The sequence below is a fragment of the Pelophylax lessonae genome (assembly GCF_965119305.1).
Source record: "Pelophylax lessonae genome assembly, chromosome: 2".
NCBI classification, from domain to species: domain Eukaryota; kingdom Metazoa; phylum Chordata; class Amphibia; order Anura; family Ranidae; genus Pelophylax; species Pelophylax lessonae.
Window position 1 is genome coordinate 601,470,012 of NC_138769.1, and position 17,276 is coordinate 601,487,287.

At 45.6% G+C, this 17,276-nt stretch overlaps 1 protein-coding gene across 2 annotated transcripts in view; it reads left to right on the top strand.

Moving 5' to 3' along the window:
- Window positions 1-17,276, top strand: part of LOC309547726 (cyclic AMP-dependent transcription factor ATF-7-like) — a 246,946-nt gene that overhangs the window by 221,648 nt on the left and 8,022 nt on the right. The window contains exons 7-11 of one of the 2 annotated variants that reach the window (XM_082247693.1): window positions 805-930; window positions 1,931-2,085; window positions 2,333-2,432; window positions 2,524-2,640; window positions 2,739-2,870. In XM_082247693.1, coding sequence (XP_082103819.1) covers window positions 805-930; window positions 1,931-2,085; window positions 2,333-2,432; window positions 2,524-2,640; window positions 2,739-2,870 — 630 coding nt within the window. The remainder of the gene's footprint in view (window positions 1-804; window positions 931-1,930; window positions 2,086-2,332; window positions 2,433-2,523; window positions 2,641-2,738; window positions 2,871-17,276) is intronic. The other variant, XM_082247694.1, reaches the window with a different exon arrangement.

Consider the following 17,276-nt stretch of genomic DNA (forward strand, 5'->3'; position numbering starts at 1 on the left):
TTTTGTTAAGCTGATCTATACTTTAGATTCTACAGGCATCTTCAATTGCTTTTGAAAAGATGGCACTGTAAAGATAAAGCACAAAAGTAGGGACACTTTTTTTTTAAAGTGTATTATACAATTCCCTAAAATCTTTAATCCTTGGTTAGAACAGACAGTGCTCACATTTAGTTTACAACTGGTTATGAGACTGGCCAGCACAACACAGACTGGGTTAATTATGTTAAAAAAAAAAAATAACAAAAAAAAAAACCCTAGATTGTAAGCTCTAACGAGCAGGACTCTCTGATTCTTCCTGTGTTAAATTGTATTGTAACTGTACTGTCTGCCTTCATGTTGTAAATCGCTGCACAAACTGTTGGCGCTATATAAATCCTGTATAATAATAATATAAATTCCCAGCGCCCTCCTTAAAGTGTCATTAAACCCACATCCTTAAAAACTATCAATAGATGGTTTATTACATGCTGTTAATGCTCAATCAGTCACTATGGAATTTTTCTGTATTCTGCAAAAAAAAGAAACCTGGTTAAGCTGTTCTCCTAGTTCTCCCTCATGTCCATGTCCCCACTGCAGTTAGGGATTTTGCAGAGCAGTGTTGACGGCTAGTGCACATGCTCAGCTTTCAGTGAGTTTCTATGCTAAGCATTTTCTCCTTATCACATCTGAGCAGCCCATGTGACTATAGAGTCACATATGTGGGCGTGTATACACAGTGAAAAATTACAGCCCTAAAGATTTGATTTCAAATATATATTTGTATGACAGTTTATTGATATTTATTTTTTACTCTGTATCCCAAAGGCTGATTTTTATTTTGAACATGTGACTGGCAGGAGAGGAGTAGAAGCTCCTCCTGCTTATGTTCCCCTACAGACAGGCTGGGAAAGATCTGAGCCATGTGACAGCTGTATATCGATTAGAAAAAAGGTACTTAGATGTTTGTTTATTAAAAATAAATACAGTGCCATCATCCACATACAGAAAGAGCAGGGATAATGTGAATTACAGTGTTTGTTTAGTATCACTTTAACATGACACAGCTGGGGATAGCTTGGTAGGATTTTAAAGCGCTTAAAAAGGTGCGCTGCATGCAGTAAAAGTGCAATTTTTTATTTATTTATTTTTTATATATTATTAGGCGATGTTAGTAGGAGAATGTAACAATTCTAAAAAAAGATACTATCCAAATTTGGCTGCAAACATGGAAATTCACTTCAAAGTGTATTTATAGCCGACACTTTTAAATTTTAGTTTTAGACAAGGTAAAGAAATTGTCAAACCACTGTCTATATTGCTGGGGAAAATTCCATTCACTTACTGTCCCTAAAATGAAACAAGGAGTGTTACAAAATGTCCACAAAATGTAATTGAATTTGCCTCATAGACAATTGTCGAAGGAAACTGTGGTCCATTGGAAGATATTACCTCACCTTCTGTTTTGGTGATAATTGTACAATTTCAGATTTCCCATTATTTTCTGTCTCCCTGACATTGGTCACCAGGACGAATAGGAAGAGACAAGTTATCTAACTACACTCTTACCAAAATCTGTGAAAAAAAAGTTTTGGCTATACCTACTCTTTAGGTTATAAATGTAAACTGGGTTGCTGGCTGGAGCCAGCAACCCCACCAATGGAATCTCTAATCTAACATAAATAAAAACTAGGAAACTTTTTAATGGCTGTAGAAGGTGTGTGAATTTGTCTGTGCTGAGATTCCTCCAGTGGACAGATGTATAAGCCTAGACAGCATATATCTAGATCTGAAATGCCAGTTTTTAGTGTATATATGTATGTATATGCAGGTTTAATTGCAGACCACAGCAAGTCAATGTGTGATCATTTGTGCTGTTTGCCACACTATATTATTTCTATGCATGGTTTTTGGTAGCTTGGGTGATGATGTTTATTATGTCACTCTGGTAAAGGTGCCGCCAAAGCCGCAGGTCAGCTCAACGCCCACTCCTACAATAGTTCGGCCTGGCTCTCTGCCTCTCCACCTGGGATATGATCCTTTGCACCCTACACTTCCTTCACCCACATCTGTCATCACACAAGCCCCTCCGTCCAACAGACAGCTAGGGTAAGGAAGCTGTAGTTGTGTGTATTTTACCCTATCTGCTTTTCACACACTATCCTTAATTTCCTAACCACCAGTGTGTTCATCATTATCCTTTTCTACCCTATGTTATGTTTTTCCACTCCCTTGTATTGCTCATACTAAAACAGAGCTCTATTTCATGTCTAAGTGTCAGTCTTCCTTAAATCATTGTGCTGTATAAATCTTTACATTGATTGCGTTATTGTAAAAGGTTTCTTCTGTGTTTCAGCTCCCCAGGAAGTTCAATCCCTCTTATGATGAACCTGGGTAACGGCCAGGCTGTTCCTTTCCTTCCTGGCCCACATGTACAAATGCCATCTGTAATATCGGTAAGGAAACCTTTGTCTGATTTGTTGTGGTATTAAATGCAGAGAACCAAATTCCACTGACCAGTCTTGTTTCTGTGTTAACTCGGCTCAGTTGGCAAGACCAATGACCATGGTGCCCAATATCCCAGGAATTCCCGGTCCTCCAGTTATTGGTGGTGCAGGCCATATTTCTCCATCAGGACTTTCAATTCATTCAGAAGCCAAAATGGTAAGTGACCAGGTAGCACAATGATGTAATAAAGAAAATAAATATTTTGATTAGGCTCTACTGTTTGTCTCAATTTCCTCACCTGGTTTTATTTGCAGAGACTTAAAGCCTCACTTACTCAGCAAGTCCCATCATCTTTTAATGGGGGGATGGCTATGGTGGCATCAAGGCCTGAGCAAAGCCAGATATTGGTCCAGCATCCAGATGCTCCTTCCCCTGCACAGCCTCAGGTCAGTTGTAATTTCTGCATGCAGTTTAGGTTGCTTTGTAAATTGACCCATTCACCACCAGAGATGTTTTGCATGTGTTAAAATGCACATTTTAGGTCTAAAGATTAGTTAAACCCCCAAACATATATGTTACTCATACAGTACAGAGCGCAGATTAGAAATTCAGATGCCATGGGTTATAGGCTTCCACTTGCAGGTGTTTGGACACTGGCAAAGCTTTTAGAACCCCCTCCCCTTTCCCTTGGGCATACCCCCTAAACCCTACTCCACTCAATTCGTTTTTTGCTAGTTTCCTGTAAGTGATGGAGCTCTTCTTCTCTTCTAGAGTTTCTGTGTCTAACTATTTCCTAATGAGTTTAAATTCTTATATTAACTCTTCACTATCTCCTACTATAACAATAGAAACAGTGCATCCAGTTCAGTGCAACCTTATTTAAACCTTGGGAACCAAACCCCATGCCGTGGCACTGAATCCTGCTTGGGGGCTTATCTTGACACTTGGTGCAAAGCATGTAGTTAGAGCAGGAGTGCTATATAGGTCCAGGGCCATGGTCCATTCTAATGGTTCACTGACTCTGAAGACTTCTAGGGGGCTTTGCCCACCCCGATGGGTGAAGCCTGATTCCATACAGGGACCAGCAGTATGAAAAGGTAAGACAGGTTTGTCCTGTTGTCGGACCATTACTGTAGCCTTATAGCTAATTATGAGACTTGAAAGAGAAGTTTGGGATCTAAAATAAAAACAAATCACACTTACCTAGGTGAATCCAGCATTGATCCAATGTTACTTCTGTCCCCTACCACCTCTGCACTGAGAACTGAGTGATCAAACACCACTGATCACCCAGTTCTGCCCCTCTGCTCTGAGCAGAGAGCTGTGACTGTCAGTCAGCAGCTCTCTGCTCTCCTCTCCAGATCTCACTGGAGAGCTGGGCTGTGGAAGGGGCGATAGGGGCTGGCTCAGGCTCTCAGCAGATCGCTGAAAGGCTGAGCCAGGTGCCGATCCAGGCTTCTGAGTGCATCTTGACCATATGGTCGGGACCTTTTCAGAGCTTGTACTGGCTCTGTGACATTAGGCGAACAGCGGGCTTCAGCCAGCTGAAAATAGATCACAGGAGAGCAGAACGAACTGCACTCCTGTGATCTATAGAAGTATGGCCAAAAAAGCTTACTTCTCCTTAAATATCCAACTACTTGCAGTAAATTTATTAGTGTCTCCTGAATGCGATTTTGTTCTTGTGATATCAATTATCAGGAAATTGGGGATTGTGTTTTACTTGTTCACTCATTGAGTATTTAAACTTTCAAACTTGATGATAAAGTTTCGACCAGTCAGAGCTTAGGCTCAAGTGAATAACTGTGTTCCATCACACCACACAGGTCGTGCTGTTACCACCACTTCTGCTGAGAGCCCTTATAAGGTACTAGGGTACTTCCTCAAGCCTTTATGCCATGAGGAGCTCACTACAGGATGGTCTGCATAGGCTGTAAAGCCCTCAGAATGATGTTGCTTCACTGGTTCAGAATCTTAATTTAACATCCTGTATTTGATTCTAGCTCTAAGGCATGCAATAAGCGGCGTAATTGACTATGTCAGAAATTCTGTGACTGATAGCCTTAATTTAGCCATCCTTTTTCAGAAGTGCCAGGCTTCTTCTCCACCAGAGTTTGAAGTGGAACTATAACTCCCTTAGAAGAGATGGACATGGAAAACTTTGAAGAAGACCCAAAGGCAGTGTTGTACCTGATGCTATTGCTTCACGTAATATGCTTTCCAATGTAGATATGCTCACTTCTGCTTCTGCGCCAGGCCCCTCTGGGTATTAAGAGACCTACAAAGTCTTAAAAAGACATTCCCTATTAATTTACGAATAGAATGTGCAATTTATAATAATTTTTACCCCACATTGCTAAGCTTTATCCAGTGCAAAAAGAATACAAAAAGGTGGACTGTTCCAGTAGTGGACCCTGTCGTCTCAATCTTTATCAAACATTTTCAACAGAAATTTTGAGACTCCTTTAACCACCTCAACTTTGGAAGGTTTAATCCCGTTATGACCAGGCCATTTTTTGCATTGCGGCACTGCGTTGCTTTAACTGACTATTCGCAGTCGTGCAACGCTGTGCCCAAATAAAATTTATGTTTTTTTTCCCACAAATAGAGCTTTCTTTCGGTGGTATTTGATCACCTCTGCGATTTCTATTTTTTGCACTATAAACAAAAAAAACCCCACAATTTTGAATAAAAAAAAAAAAAAAAAAAACAATATTTCTCTTTCATTCATTGACGGACACAGCTCCATATCTTCTTTAACTCTGGGGTTATGCTGCTCTCCATAGGAGTAGGCTAGGTGGAAACAAAACTTGACTATGCTCCTAGGGCCGTCCTAGGAAGTATACTTCCCACTTCCAGCTATAGGACTTCAGTTTTTTCTGCCTAGCCAGGAGCAAGGGCCTGGTTCCCTGCTGGGATCTGCCGTCCTAGCATTTTTTCCCTTTTTAAATGGAATTTTTTTTCTGCCTTTATTATTTTCTGTTCCTGTGAGAACTACAATAAACTGCTGGACTGGGCGACACGCGGGGTATCCTAGATCCTTACGGTCTTCCCGGTCTAGCCAGCGAGCGCACCCCAATTATTAGCTCCATGCTAGGTTGGCCGTGAGCTAGTCCCACTGGATGGGAGCTGGCTGACGAGTGAAACACCTAGCGAAGACGCATAGCCCTGGTCGCGATAATAGTCACGGCCAGAGTCGCAGCGTACCTCTGGCCCGCAGCACCCCCATTCCAAGATGGCGCAGTGGACTGTGAAAAGTGGTGCCCGCTCGGTTTCCCAGGTGCAGTGAGTAGTGTCCCCCCTCTCCTCTGGGGAAATACTGGGGTGGACGTTCGCGGTGGTAGCGAAGTTCCCCTCTACTGGTCGCCCTCGCCTAGAGCCTGCCCCCCCCCACCTTAGCCCTCCCTCGGAAGTGTCATGTTGGTGGACTGGAGGGTGGCGGGAGAGCACCACCGGCGACTCAATTTTTGATGCTCCTGTGGCAAATGGCTGTGCGGGGGGTCCATGTGAGAACCGCCCCTGATTGACTACAATTACCTGTATAGGTCCTAGGTGTGGCGCTGCGCCGCCATTTTGTTGTGGATGGCTGTATACAGCCTCAGCAGCCATGTTTTTGGAGTTTCCCATTGAAGTCAAAGCGGCGGCCATTTTCTTGTAGCCCGTGGAGCGGTGATGCAATGGTGGGCCTCTAGTGGCAGTGACTGCGCTTCCTCTTCCTTCTCTGATGGCAGCATGGCAAGCAGCTTGGCATTCTGTATCCAGCTCTAAATAGGTGGTGGTGAGTCCCAGCGGGTATACAGCTCCCTTTCTCTGCTTTAGTAGCACCTGGTGCGCTGGGTCTTGCAGTCCCACAGCGGTAGCGGTGTGACGGGGGTTTTTTGTAAAGGGGGGTTTTCCTTGCATATTAAGGGCAGCCTCCGATTTAACCATGGAATTCCTGGAGCAGGTATCACCACCTGGCCCACTCTCAGAAGCTGCGGGACCCTCTGGGTCTCAGTTTGCTCTGGCGGCCATGACGGCGGTCCTATAGCCCACTTGTATCACAGGTTGATATGGCTTTTCAAAAGCGGCCAACAGAGCCCACTGCTCCACCTGTATCCTCTGCCTCCTCAGAGTCTGAGGTGGATTTGGCCGCCGTGGACGCAATTAAACCCACTGGGTCTGTGTCTACGCACCCTGAGTGCTCTGACATTGAGAATGGTTCCTCTTCCACTACGGCCACGCATGGAGGCGCTGATTGCATCAGTGCAGGAAAATTTGAAATGCTGGTGCTGCTTCGGTTGCACCAGTTACAATTTGACACCCATAGGCTAGCCAAGCTGACTAAGGTGTTCCCCTTTCCTGCCTTTTTCAATGAGATTGTCGCTAGTTAGTGGGGATCCCCGAAACACGTGGGTGGAATACTGAAGCGTTTTGCTAGGAGATATCCCTTTGAGGAATCTCTTTTGAAGAAGCTAAGGGTTCTACCAGTGGTGGACTCTCAGGTTTCCAAATTAAATAAGGCCACGCTCCTTCCGGTGGAAGATTCCCCATCTTTTAAGGACCCTGTGGATAAAAGTGCCAAGGCTCTGGTCCGATACCTTTTCACCATGGCAGGTTCTATTTTGAATCCCCTTGGTTTCCCAGACCTTAACGGAATAGGCAAAGCTCTTACACCAGGATCAAGATGGGGGTCAACCTCCTCCTGAGCTGACGGATACAGGGGCTACAGTACATCTGTGATGCATCCTTGGATGCGGCCCCATTGGCTGTCAGAGTGTCTTTGACTGCGGTGACCCTCTGCCGCATGATTTGGTTGAAGTACTGGTCAGCTGACAAGGCTTCCAAAAAAGTGCTGACTGATCTACCGTTTTCAGGAGACTGTATGTTCAGTGCTTCTATGGTAGACCTATTTAAAGGTGACAAAAGTCCACCCGTATCTTCGCGGAAGGTTCCAAGAGACCCTGGGCTGATAAGTCAAAAGCGGGTTCCACTGGTCCCGCAGACAAGCCCTCCTCTGCCTGAAGGGGCGCCCCCACCCGTATCTGAGGTGAGGGGGACGTCTTTGCTTTTTTCCAAACCCGTAGGCCTTGCTCATTTAAGACAAATGGGTCCACGAGTTGATTTGGTCCGGTTACAAGATCGAGTTTCCGTCCTTAGTCCGGCAAGGTTCCTTCCTTCCAAATTGCACTGGATCGGCTGCAGGGCCTTTACGGGGCAGGGCAGGATCTGCTGTCACAGAGAGTAATTTTCCCGGTTCCAGAGTTGAAACGTTTTCACGGATTTTATTAAAATCTGTTTACTGTTCCCAGGAAGGAAGGCAAGGTCCGTCCAATCTTGGATCTCAAGGCCCTGAATCGCTTTGTGTGGGTTTAGAAATATCTAATGGAGTTCATTCGCACGATGATGGCAATCCTTCATCAAGGGGTTTTTCGGCACTTACCTTCATATCCCAATATATGTAGGGCATCTGCCTTTTTGCGTTTTCTTCGTTTTGCTGTGGGAGAGGAACATTATCAATTTGTGGTGTTACCCTTTGGTTTTGCCCCAGCTCCTCGGGTGTTGACAAAAGTGTTAGCCCCGGTGTTGTCCTTGCTCAGGGGATTGTGATACTGGGGTAGCTGGACGATCTCCTCTTGCGAGCAGAGTCTCCATCTGTCTTTAAAGACGATCTGGATATCTCTGTGCGACTTCGGCAAGAGTTCGGGTGAATGCTGAATTTTCAGAATTCAGCTTTGACTCCGTCCAACAAGCCCGAATACCTGGGCCTGACTTTGGATCAGTCTCAGCCAGGGTGTTTCTCCCGGAGGCGACACTGCTGAAGTTGCAGCATGCGATTCGGCTCCTGTTGTCCAACTGGTCCAACCGTTGGTCGTCTTTCAGGACATGCATGCAAGTGGTGGGCTTGATGATCTCGAGGCGGTTCCATTTCCTCAGTTTCATACCAGGCCTCTTCAAAAGGAGATTCTTGCCAAATGGGACAAGAATCCACAGTCCCTAGACAATCTGATCCTGTTGAGCTGGGGTGCGAGGGGATCCTTGCTTTGGTGGCTCCATTCCCTGGTGCTTCGACAAGGGAAGTCCTTTCTCCCCCTGTACTGGACAGTGGTCTTGAGCACGGATTTGACTCAAGGCGTTTGGATACGGGAGGAGACCAGTCTGCCGATCAATATTGTGGAGATTCGGGCGATCAGGCTTTGCCTGTCCCAGTGGATGGATCTTCTGCTGGGGTGTCTGGTAAGGATTCAGTCGGACAATGTCACGGCTGTGGCGTATGTCAATCATCAAGGGGGCACAAATAGTGCCCTGGCGGCTAGAGAAGTTGGGCAGAATTTTATGTTCCAGCCCTCTCTGCTGTGCACATTCCAGGAGTGGAAAATTGGCAGGCAGACTACCACAGTCCGCAGGCCCTGAGTCTGGGCGAATGGTCTCTTCATCCGTAAGTGTTTCAACAACTATGTCTCCGGTGGGGGACTCCCGATGTGGACCTGTTGTTCTCTCGTCTCAACCGGAAGGTTCAGAGGTTTGTGGCAAAATCTCTGGATCCTTTGGCCGACGCTCTGGTGGCCTCTTGGGGTCAGTATCGTCTGATTAACGCTTTTCCTCCACTACAGCTTCTGCCGAGGCTTCTACGCAGAATCAAGGTAGAAGGGATTCCAGTCATTCTGGTGGCTCCAGACTGGGCTTGTTGGTCTTGGTACGCAGGCCTTGTAAGGCTGGTAGCTGAGGTTCCTTGAATATTCTCTCTCAGAAAAGATCTTTTGTCTCAGGTGTCGTTCTTCCATCCTGCTTTATGGTCTCTGGCTTTAACGGCCTGGCTATTGAAAACCAGGTGCTGAAGGATAGAGGGTTGTTGGATTTAGTGATTCCTACTCTGTTAAGAGCTAGAAAATCTATTTCTAGGAAGATTTATCGAGTCTGGAGGGCGTACATTTCTTGGTGTGAGTCTCGGGGGGGTTCTCCCCGTTCCTTTTCGGTGTCCCGACTGCTGGAGTTTTCTACAACAAGGTGTAGATAAACGTTTGGCTCTGAGCACCATCAAGGGCCATGTTTCTGCTTTGGCAATTTTTCTTCCAACGGCCGTTGGCTACAAATCATTTGGTTCACACTTTCGTTCAGGGGGTTCACCACTTGGCTCCTCCGATAAGGTCTCTGGTACCTCGTGGGATCTCAATTTGGTTCTGTTGGTTCTTCAAAGAACACCTTTTGAAAATATTTGTGAACTTCCTCCCCCACGGGTTGTGCATGACCAGTCATCTTACCCATGCCTGATAACCACACTTGATAATTACACCTATGTATAGAGTGCAAAGGTCAGGACTGAATAATTTACCCCTATGAGGCATTTCACATCTATATATATATATATATATATATATATATATATATATATATATATATATATATATGCATACATACATACAAACACTCAATATATACATTAAACCACCAATTTATGTACCTGTCTGACCCAAATATCTTCTCTGAAATGTTTTCATAATAAAGGTTTAGATCCCAACTTCAGAAAAAAACAAAAATCAACCCTTGCATTGGGGCCTGAAAAGTCCCAGTATATTCCTGAGACTAGCATGTAAAAAAAAAAATATTTGATATTCTGATCGCGTGTATGGGCCTTTTTTTTTCTAGGAGCAGAGGATTAGGGTAAAATCACTTAGTCCCAGTTCACACTGGTGCGATGTGGGAAACCCTGCTATTCAGTGCCGGTTCCTGCATTGCACCAGAATCACACAGTGGTTTACACTGAGATCTGTGAATCTCTGGGAGTGTCATTGTACAGTTTAAGAGGAAGTAAACCCTCCTCTGAAACTTTTACCTATAGGTAACCCTATGATAAAGCTTACCTATAGGTACTGTAAATATCTCCTAAACATGTACCGTTTAGGAAATATTTACCTTAAATGCAGCCAGTGACATCACTGGCGCATGCGCTCTGAAGGAACGGCCGCTGGTGCCGTTCCTTCAGAGCCCCATGCCGTGACCGTCGGCTCCTGCGCGCATGCGCGGGAGTGACGCAATCGCGGGTCCGGCCAATCACATGGCCGGATGCCGCGATCCCGGAAGACGGGTGACTGAACTTGTCGCCCGTCATACAGGTAAGAGGGCGGCACGGCGGGGGCTCGTTCTAAGGTAAGTATTTCATAATGACCTAGTATGCGATGCATACTAGTTTATTATGTGTTTCTCTTTCAGGTTGGAGAAAAAGAAAAATGTTTAATGAGTTTACAACCTCTTTAATGACACCCCCAGATTGGTTAGCAGATCGCAGTGCAAACTGTGAAATGGTGCAGGAATTGGATTGCATAGGTGTGAACACCCGTGCAATGCGATTCCAGTGCGAACCAAAAAAAGGGCCCTGCACCATTTTTGTGCAAATGCGATGCGATTTCACCCAAAAAGTTTGTATGGCTGAAATCACATTGCACAGACATTGCATTGGATCTGCACAACAATGTGGTGCAAATCACATGCAATGTCGACCGACGCTTAAACTGGCACACATGCAAAGGTTTTTGTTTTTTTTTGGTTCAGCGAGTGGACTGAATTGAAAAAAAAAAAAACACTTACAGATTCATCCATCCATCCACATGAGAGGTGGATGCATAAATCCCCTCCACGAGATGTATTCTGGCAGTGGGGGACTCTTCTCTGTCAGAATACACTGTTCAGCATTGCAGCTAATTGGCTGCAAGCTGCTGATCGAACAAGGTTTTCCAGCAAGTTCCCATTCTACAGAAGCTGATCTGACAGGCGGCTTCCATCTAACAGGCAGGGCCACATGTAGATCAAAATTCAGCTGGTCCCTGCTGAACTGAAATTAATTTTGATCCATGTGTACCCAGCTTTACCTTGTTCCTTGCTCCAGTAGGCTCTCTCCAGTGTTGTGACTGGTCCTCGGGGGCTCCTGGCTAAACTGTAACTGACTGTGGTCACACTCCAGCCTCATCACACAAAAATCACATCACTTGTTTATGATCAAATCTTTGAATAGGTTAGGAATATACTGGGACTTTTTAGGCTCTACATACTGTAGATGTATTCCACCAACGTACACTATATCTTATTAAAAGGCATGATTTTCATTAGGATATAGGATGTGCGTATGTGGATTCGGAATACATCTACAGTATGTAGAGCGTGAAAAATCCCAGTATATTCCTAAACCTGCAAGGGTCAGTTCAGGCGCACAGCACTGCACAGTGTGAAAGACAGTACAGGACAGGTCGGGACTCACAGGAGGAGAAAAATGCGGTCTGCTATCTGTCTCTTATCTTTACTCTGCAGAGGAGGAGAGGTCCGATGTCTGCTGGGCAGAAAGCAGTGATCGGGGCTGCAGTGTAGTGCTGTCTGCATGCTCCACCAACCTGTACAAGAGCTCTCTCTGTTCCGATCCAACCAGCCAGCCTGTCAGAAACTTGTGCCTGGGAGAGTAATTCTCTCCTTTCCGACAAGGGGCCGGAAACCTGCAGAGTGGTATGGGCGCATTATTGGCTCTGCTTTTGGACAGGCTTTAGCATGCAGGAGCTTAGAAAAAAGGTGATGCTTCAGTGTTTTGGCGCCCCCTCCTACACTCCGTCCAGGGCAGCTGTCCCTCCCACCCACCCCTTGTACCGACCCTGTACGTAACTGTCAGTCGTTTCCTAACTTAGGTTGCCATTGGTTTCAACGTGAATGAAGAAGTGTTGCCTTCATTGTGCCCTAAGCCGAAACATCCTAAAGAAATTGCTTTACATTCTCTGGATGTAGTTTGGGCAATCGGGGTGTACATGATTGCGACTGAGGCAATTCTGAAATCGGATTCCTTGTGTGTCCTTACGAATGGATCGCGTAAGGGGCAGACCGCATCTGCTGCGATCATTTCCAGATGGTGCCGGCCTATTCCATAAAGGGCCAGGATCCTCCTTTCCCTGTTAAGGCACATTCTACAAGGGCGCTCAGTGCCTTCTGTCAGGCATCAGTGGTTCAGATGTGCAAGACGGCCACATGGTCATCTGTGCATACATTCACTAAGTTTTACAAGGTGGATGCCCTATCCTCTGCAGAAGCTGCGCTCCTGCCTCTTGAGGGTGTATTTTTTTCTTTTTTTGGTGGGGAGCTCCAGTTGTTCCTGGTTGAGTTCCTTGTTTACCTGGTTGGCTGTGTTTAGCCCTTTTGGGAATTATGTGCATTGCTGTGTTTTTCCCACCCCTCATATTCTTCTGACACTGCTTATTACAAACTAAAGTCCTATAGCAGGAAGTGGGAATTATACCCCCTAGGGCGGCCCTAGGGGCGTAGTCAAAGAAGATATGGAGCTTTGTCCGTCAATAAACATCAGAGAAAAGGATATTACGATAAGACAAAAATCCATTTTTTTTACTTTTTGCTATAAAACCTACCCAGTAAAAAAAAATGTAAAAAATCTAATTTTTTCATCAATTTAGGCCAATATGTATTCTGCTACATATTTTTGGTAAAATAAAATCCTAATAAGTGTATATTGATTGGTTTTCGCAAAAGTTATAGCGTCTGCAAACTTTGAGATACATTTTTAGACTTTTTATTTATTTTTTAAATTATTTTTACTAGTGGTTTCAGCGATTTTTAGCGGGACTGCGACACTGCAGCGGCCAAATCTGACACTAAGTGACACTTTTTGGGGACCAACATGTACGTGATTTTTGCGCAGGCGGTCCGGAACTGGTTAAAGGCTGTCTTACTATTGCAGATCCAGCCCTGCATCCAGCTATTGCTGCAATTTCTGTTACTGAAACTGCAGCTAATAGACTAGGGCAGTGAACAATGTCTTTCAAGAACAAACTCTGGTGAAACACATACAAACACTGCCTCCCACCTTTTTTGTGTTGTGGGCAGAATCTTATGGCTTAAAGCTTGATCCGATGAAGCTACCTGTAAAAGATGCCTCACTCCTTTGCCTTTTGAAGTAGAATGTCAATTTGGTGAGGCACAGTTAAGTTCATCAAAGATGCCACGGAAGAAAAGGTCCTTTTCCCATAGTGGACAGCTTTGAAAGCCCCTACCTCCTCAAAATACAGATCACCACACTGCTCAGGCTTTAACTTCAAAGCCTAAATTGACCTCATTCTTTCGGCCCACGACTTGAAACTCTAAGCCCACCAAGTCTGCCACAAGTCCAATCTACATTGAAGGGGCATTCTCACTCCTAAAACTAAGAGCACATCCTTTACAGTTTGCGTTCCTCTGAGTCAGACATCGCAGTCCTATAGGTTCCTTTGGTGTTTTCAAAAGGGTACAAAATAGAAACCAAATAAATAAGAATCTACCCTGTATTGTTCCCTTCTTGAAAACCAACCACAATCTGATTTATAAACTGTCCTGGAACCTCTTGTCTCATTGAGTGGTTGTTACAGTCCCTTTGGAGGATAAGGTCAGCAGATTCTGTTCATACTTGTTCACGGTATCAAAGTTCAATGTGGGGTATTCATCCTATCCTAGACCTAAAATCCCTCAACAAGTACCTACAAGTTTTGCATGTGATTTGGCAAGGTCGGGTATTGCCTCTCTGAAATGAGAGTGAATGAAAAGGAGTGCCCAGTGTCCCGAAAAATAACTTGCTCGATGATTTATTATAAGCTTTTATAGAAGGTGTAAGAATACAAGTAGAGTCGATGCATTTTGGGGAAGTTGCCTCTCCCTTCTTTAGTTTTTTTAACTAAAGCTTCTCATCAACATGTTGTAGCTGAGAGCAATAAAATTTGCTCTGCACCACTGTACCCCCTTTCATCAGTCAGGGTGCAATCAGACATTGCCTTGGTAGTGGCTTGTATCAATCATCAGGTGGAACCAGGAGTCAAGCAGTCTTAACCACTTGCTGACTGCTCACAGTATATTTACTGCGGCAGTCAGCCCCTCACAGGCAGAGTGACGTAGATCTACGTCGCTAGCCTGTGAGGCTCTGGGGAGCGAGCGCGCGCCGCCGGAGGCGCGCTCCCGTGCGGTCATGGACCCCCCCCGCGTGTGTGACCGGCGGACCCGATGTCCGCCGGTCACTCAGGGATCGTCGCTGCAGAGGGAGAAAGTCAGGCGGCTGATGTAAGCAAGCCGCCTGTCATTCTCCCCTGTGTAGAAACAGTGATCACACGGTTCTACTATGTAGGACCGTTGATCATTGTTCCTACAGCCCAAGCCATAGCCAATCACAGTTAGAATCACGCCCCTAGGGACACACACAGCCCCTCCCTCTCAAAAAAAAGTTAACCCCTTCACTGCCAGTGTAATTTTACAGTAACAGTGCATATGTATAGCACTGATTACTGTAGAAATGTCACTGGTAACCCCAAAAGTGTCAAAAATGTCAGTCAAGGGTCCGATCTGTCCGCCCCAATGTTGCAGTCCTGCAAAAAAAATCTCAGATCGCCGCCATTACGCGTTAAAAAAAAAAAACAACAATAATGACAAAAATCTTTCCCTTTGTTAGTAAACGCGATAACTTTTGCGCAAACCAATCAAAATACGCTTTTTGCGATTTTTTTTTTTTTTTTTTTTTTTTTTTTTTTTTTTTTTACCAAACATATGTAGCATAAAACTAATTGGCCGAAAATGTTAAAAATTTTTGATTTTTACATTTTTTTGGGGGGGGGGAATTTCATATAAAAAAATGTGAAAAATATTGCTATTTTTGCAAAATTGACGCTCTTTTTTTGTTTATAGCGCATGATCAAAAAATTGCACAGGTGATCAAATACCACCAAAAGAAAGCTCTGTTAGTGGGAAAAAAAGGACGTCAAATTAGTTTAGGTAGTGTCGCACAACCGCGCAATTGTCCGTTAAAGTCACGCAGTGCCAAATCGCAAAATAGGTCCTGGTCAGGAAGGGGGTAAAATCTTCCGGGGCTTAAGTGGTTTAAAGGAAGTCTAATCCTCTCCTGAATAGTATGTGTCCAGTCACTGTCCTGTCCAATCTTTGCCGTGATATTAGCCTGCAGTTAACCTATGGTCCTATGAAGTCGTATGTCCTATACTGTCCTTAAGATAAGGAATTTACAGATAAATGAAAATGTCTGTTTCTCTTCCTCCGACAGTCGCAGCCCCTCATACAGCCTTCAGGAGTGGGTAATGGCGCCCTCTGCAGGAGCAAGCTAGGCAGTTTGAAATGTTAATAAAAAACTTTCTACACTAAGGCACACCTCCAGGGGGCTGTCCCGCAGCCATTATCCTGAACCAGTTACCACTGTCCTTCAGTTTTATGCTGCCTAGCGTCAGGAGTAGGCTAGGTTTACCTGCTGGGACCTAGTGTCTCAGTTTCTTTATATTTTTTTCTTGAAAAGTGTTTTTCTCTTTGAAAATAGCTTTTTTATTTCACTCACTATCGCTAGTTAGTCAGGGATTTCCTGGAGGACTACAAGCGACAGCAGAACTGGGCCTCGCACTGGATAATATAGAACCTTATGGAGTCCCAGCCTGCCACCGAGCGTCGCAGGTCATTGGTGCGCCCTGGCCTCGCAACGACAGTGCCCCTTGAGATGGGGACGAGCCTGCTGAGTCCCTTCTTCGCCGGGATGTCTCAACTCTGGAATGCCTGTAAGTTGCTAGCATCCTTCCTGGCTGACAGCACCCCTGCTCAGGGTGGGAGGTGTTCCATATCGGAGCGGTGCCCGCGTTCGCTGGACTGGTGAGTGCTACTACCCCTGGGTCCCTAATAGGGGGCTATTGTCTGTGGGGGTGTTCCGTGGGCCCACCCTTAGGGGATGGCAGTACATGGTGGCTTCTGTGGTATGCCCCTCCTGGCCGTGTGTCGCAGCCCCCTTCTTCCTTGCCCCTGCTGGGGGCGCTCTGCGGTGCATACTGCCATGACTGGGGGGTGTGGGGCTTCATACATCCCGGGGGTGCTCTCTGGGGTTCCCTGTGGGGGCCAGCACGTGTATTTTCTGCCCTATTTTGCGCCGCTCGCACGGCCGCCATTTTGGGTGTGGGCAGGCTGTTTAGGCCTCTTTGTGTGGGCAGCAGCCATTTTAGCTCATTCTGGCGCCAGTTTGGGTGCCATCTTGGATGAGGGCGACCGCCTAGTAAGGTCGGCGGCCATTTTGCCAGTGCTTCCTCTCATTTCATTTCTATCAGGCACCATATTTTTTGTGGCTGCAGGCGGGCATAGGCCTCTAGTGAGTGAGGTCACTTCCTCCTTTCTCTCTCACTGCAGCAGCGTGTGTGTGACAACTACACTGGGACACTGTGGGGTGATTTTAACCGTTTTCTTCTGGCATTTTCCTGCAAAAACTTCTTCTTGTACCTGTAGCTGTTTCTAAGGGTCTCCACGAGCGGTGCAGTTTTGCGGTGGGGGTCCGTGGAAACCGCCATTTTAAAGGGGCAGCGCTCCAAAAAAAATTTTATTGCAAAAATGGAGTCCCAGGATAACAAATTCACCACAGACCTGGTTGATGCTTCAGGGACCCCTGAATCCTCTTCATGTCCTCATTATCTTCTGCTCTTGCGACTTTGGCGTCCAAAGTGAATCTGCTGATGTCTGAATGCACTTCTCAAAAATGGCCTATACCCTCCCAGTCTTCTGACTTAGAGCCTGATTCGGTTGCCACGGACAACGTCCCCCCGGAGGTGTCCCTGTCCTCACATTCTGAGGAGAAGGAGTCTTCCTCCAATGCGGCATGGGAACGCGCAGCAATGGATGCACTTATTAGCTCCATTAAGGAGACTTTGAATCTTGACGATGAGCCCTCTCAGTCAAGTAAGCGGGCTGGCTTCGGGTTGCGCAAAGCCCAGAATAAGTCGGGTCGGGTTTTCCTCTGCCCGAGGAGTTTTACGAAATAGTGAACGACCAATGGCATCGTACCAAACATATGCTGGTGGTGCCTAAGCGGTTTAACTACCGTTATCCCTTTG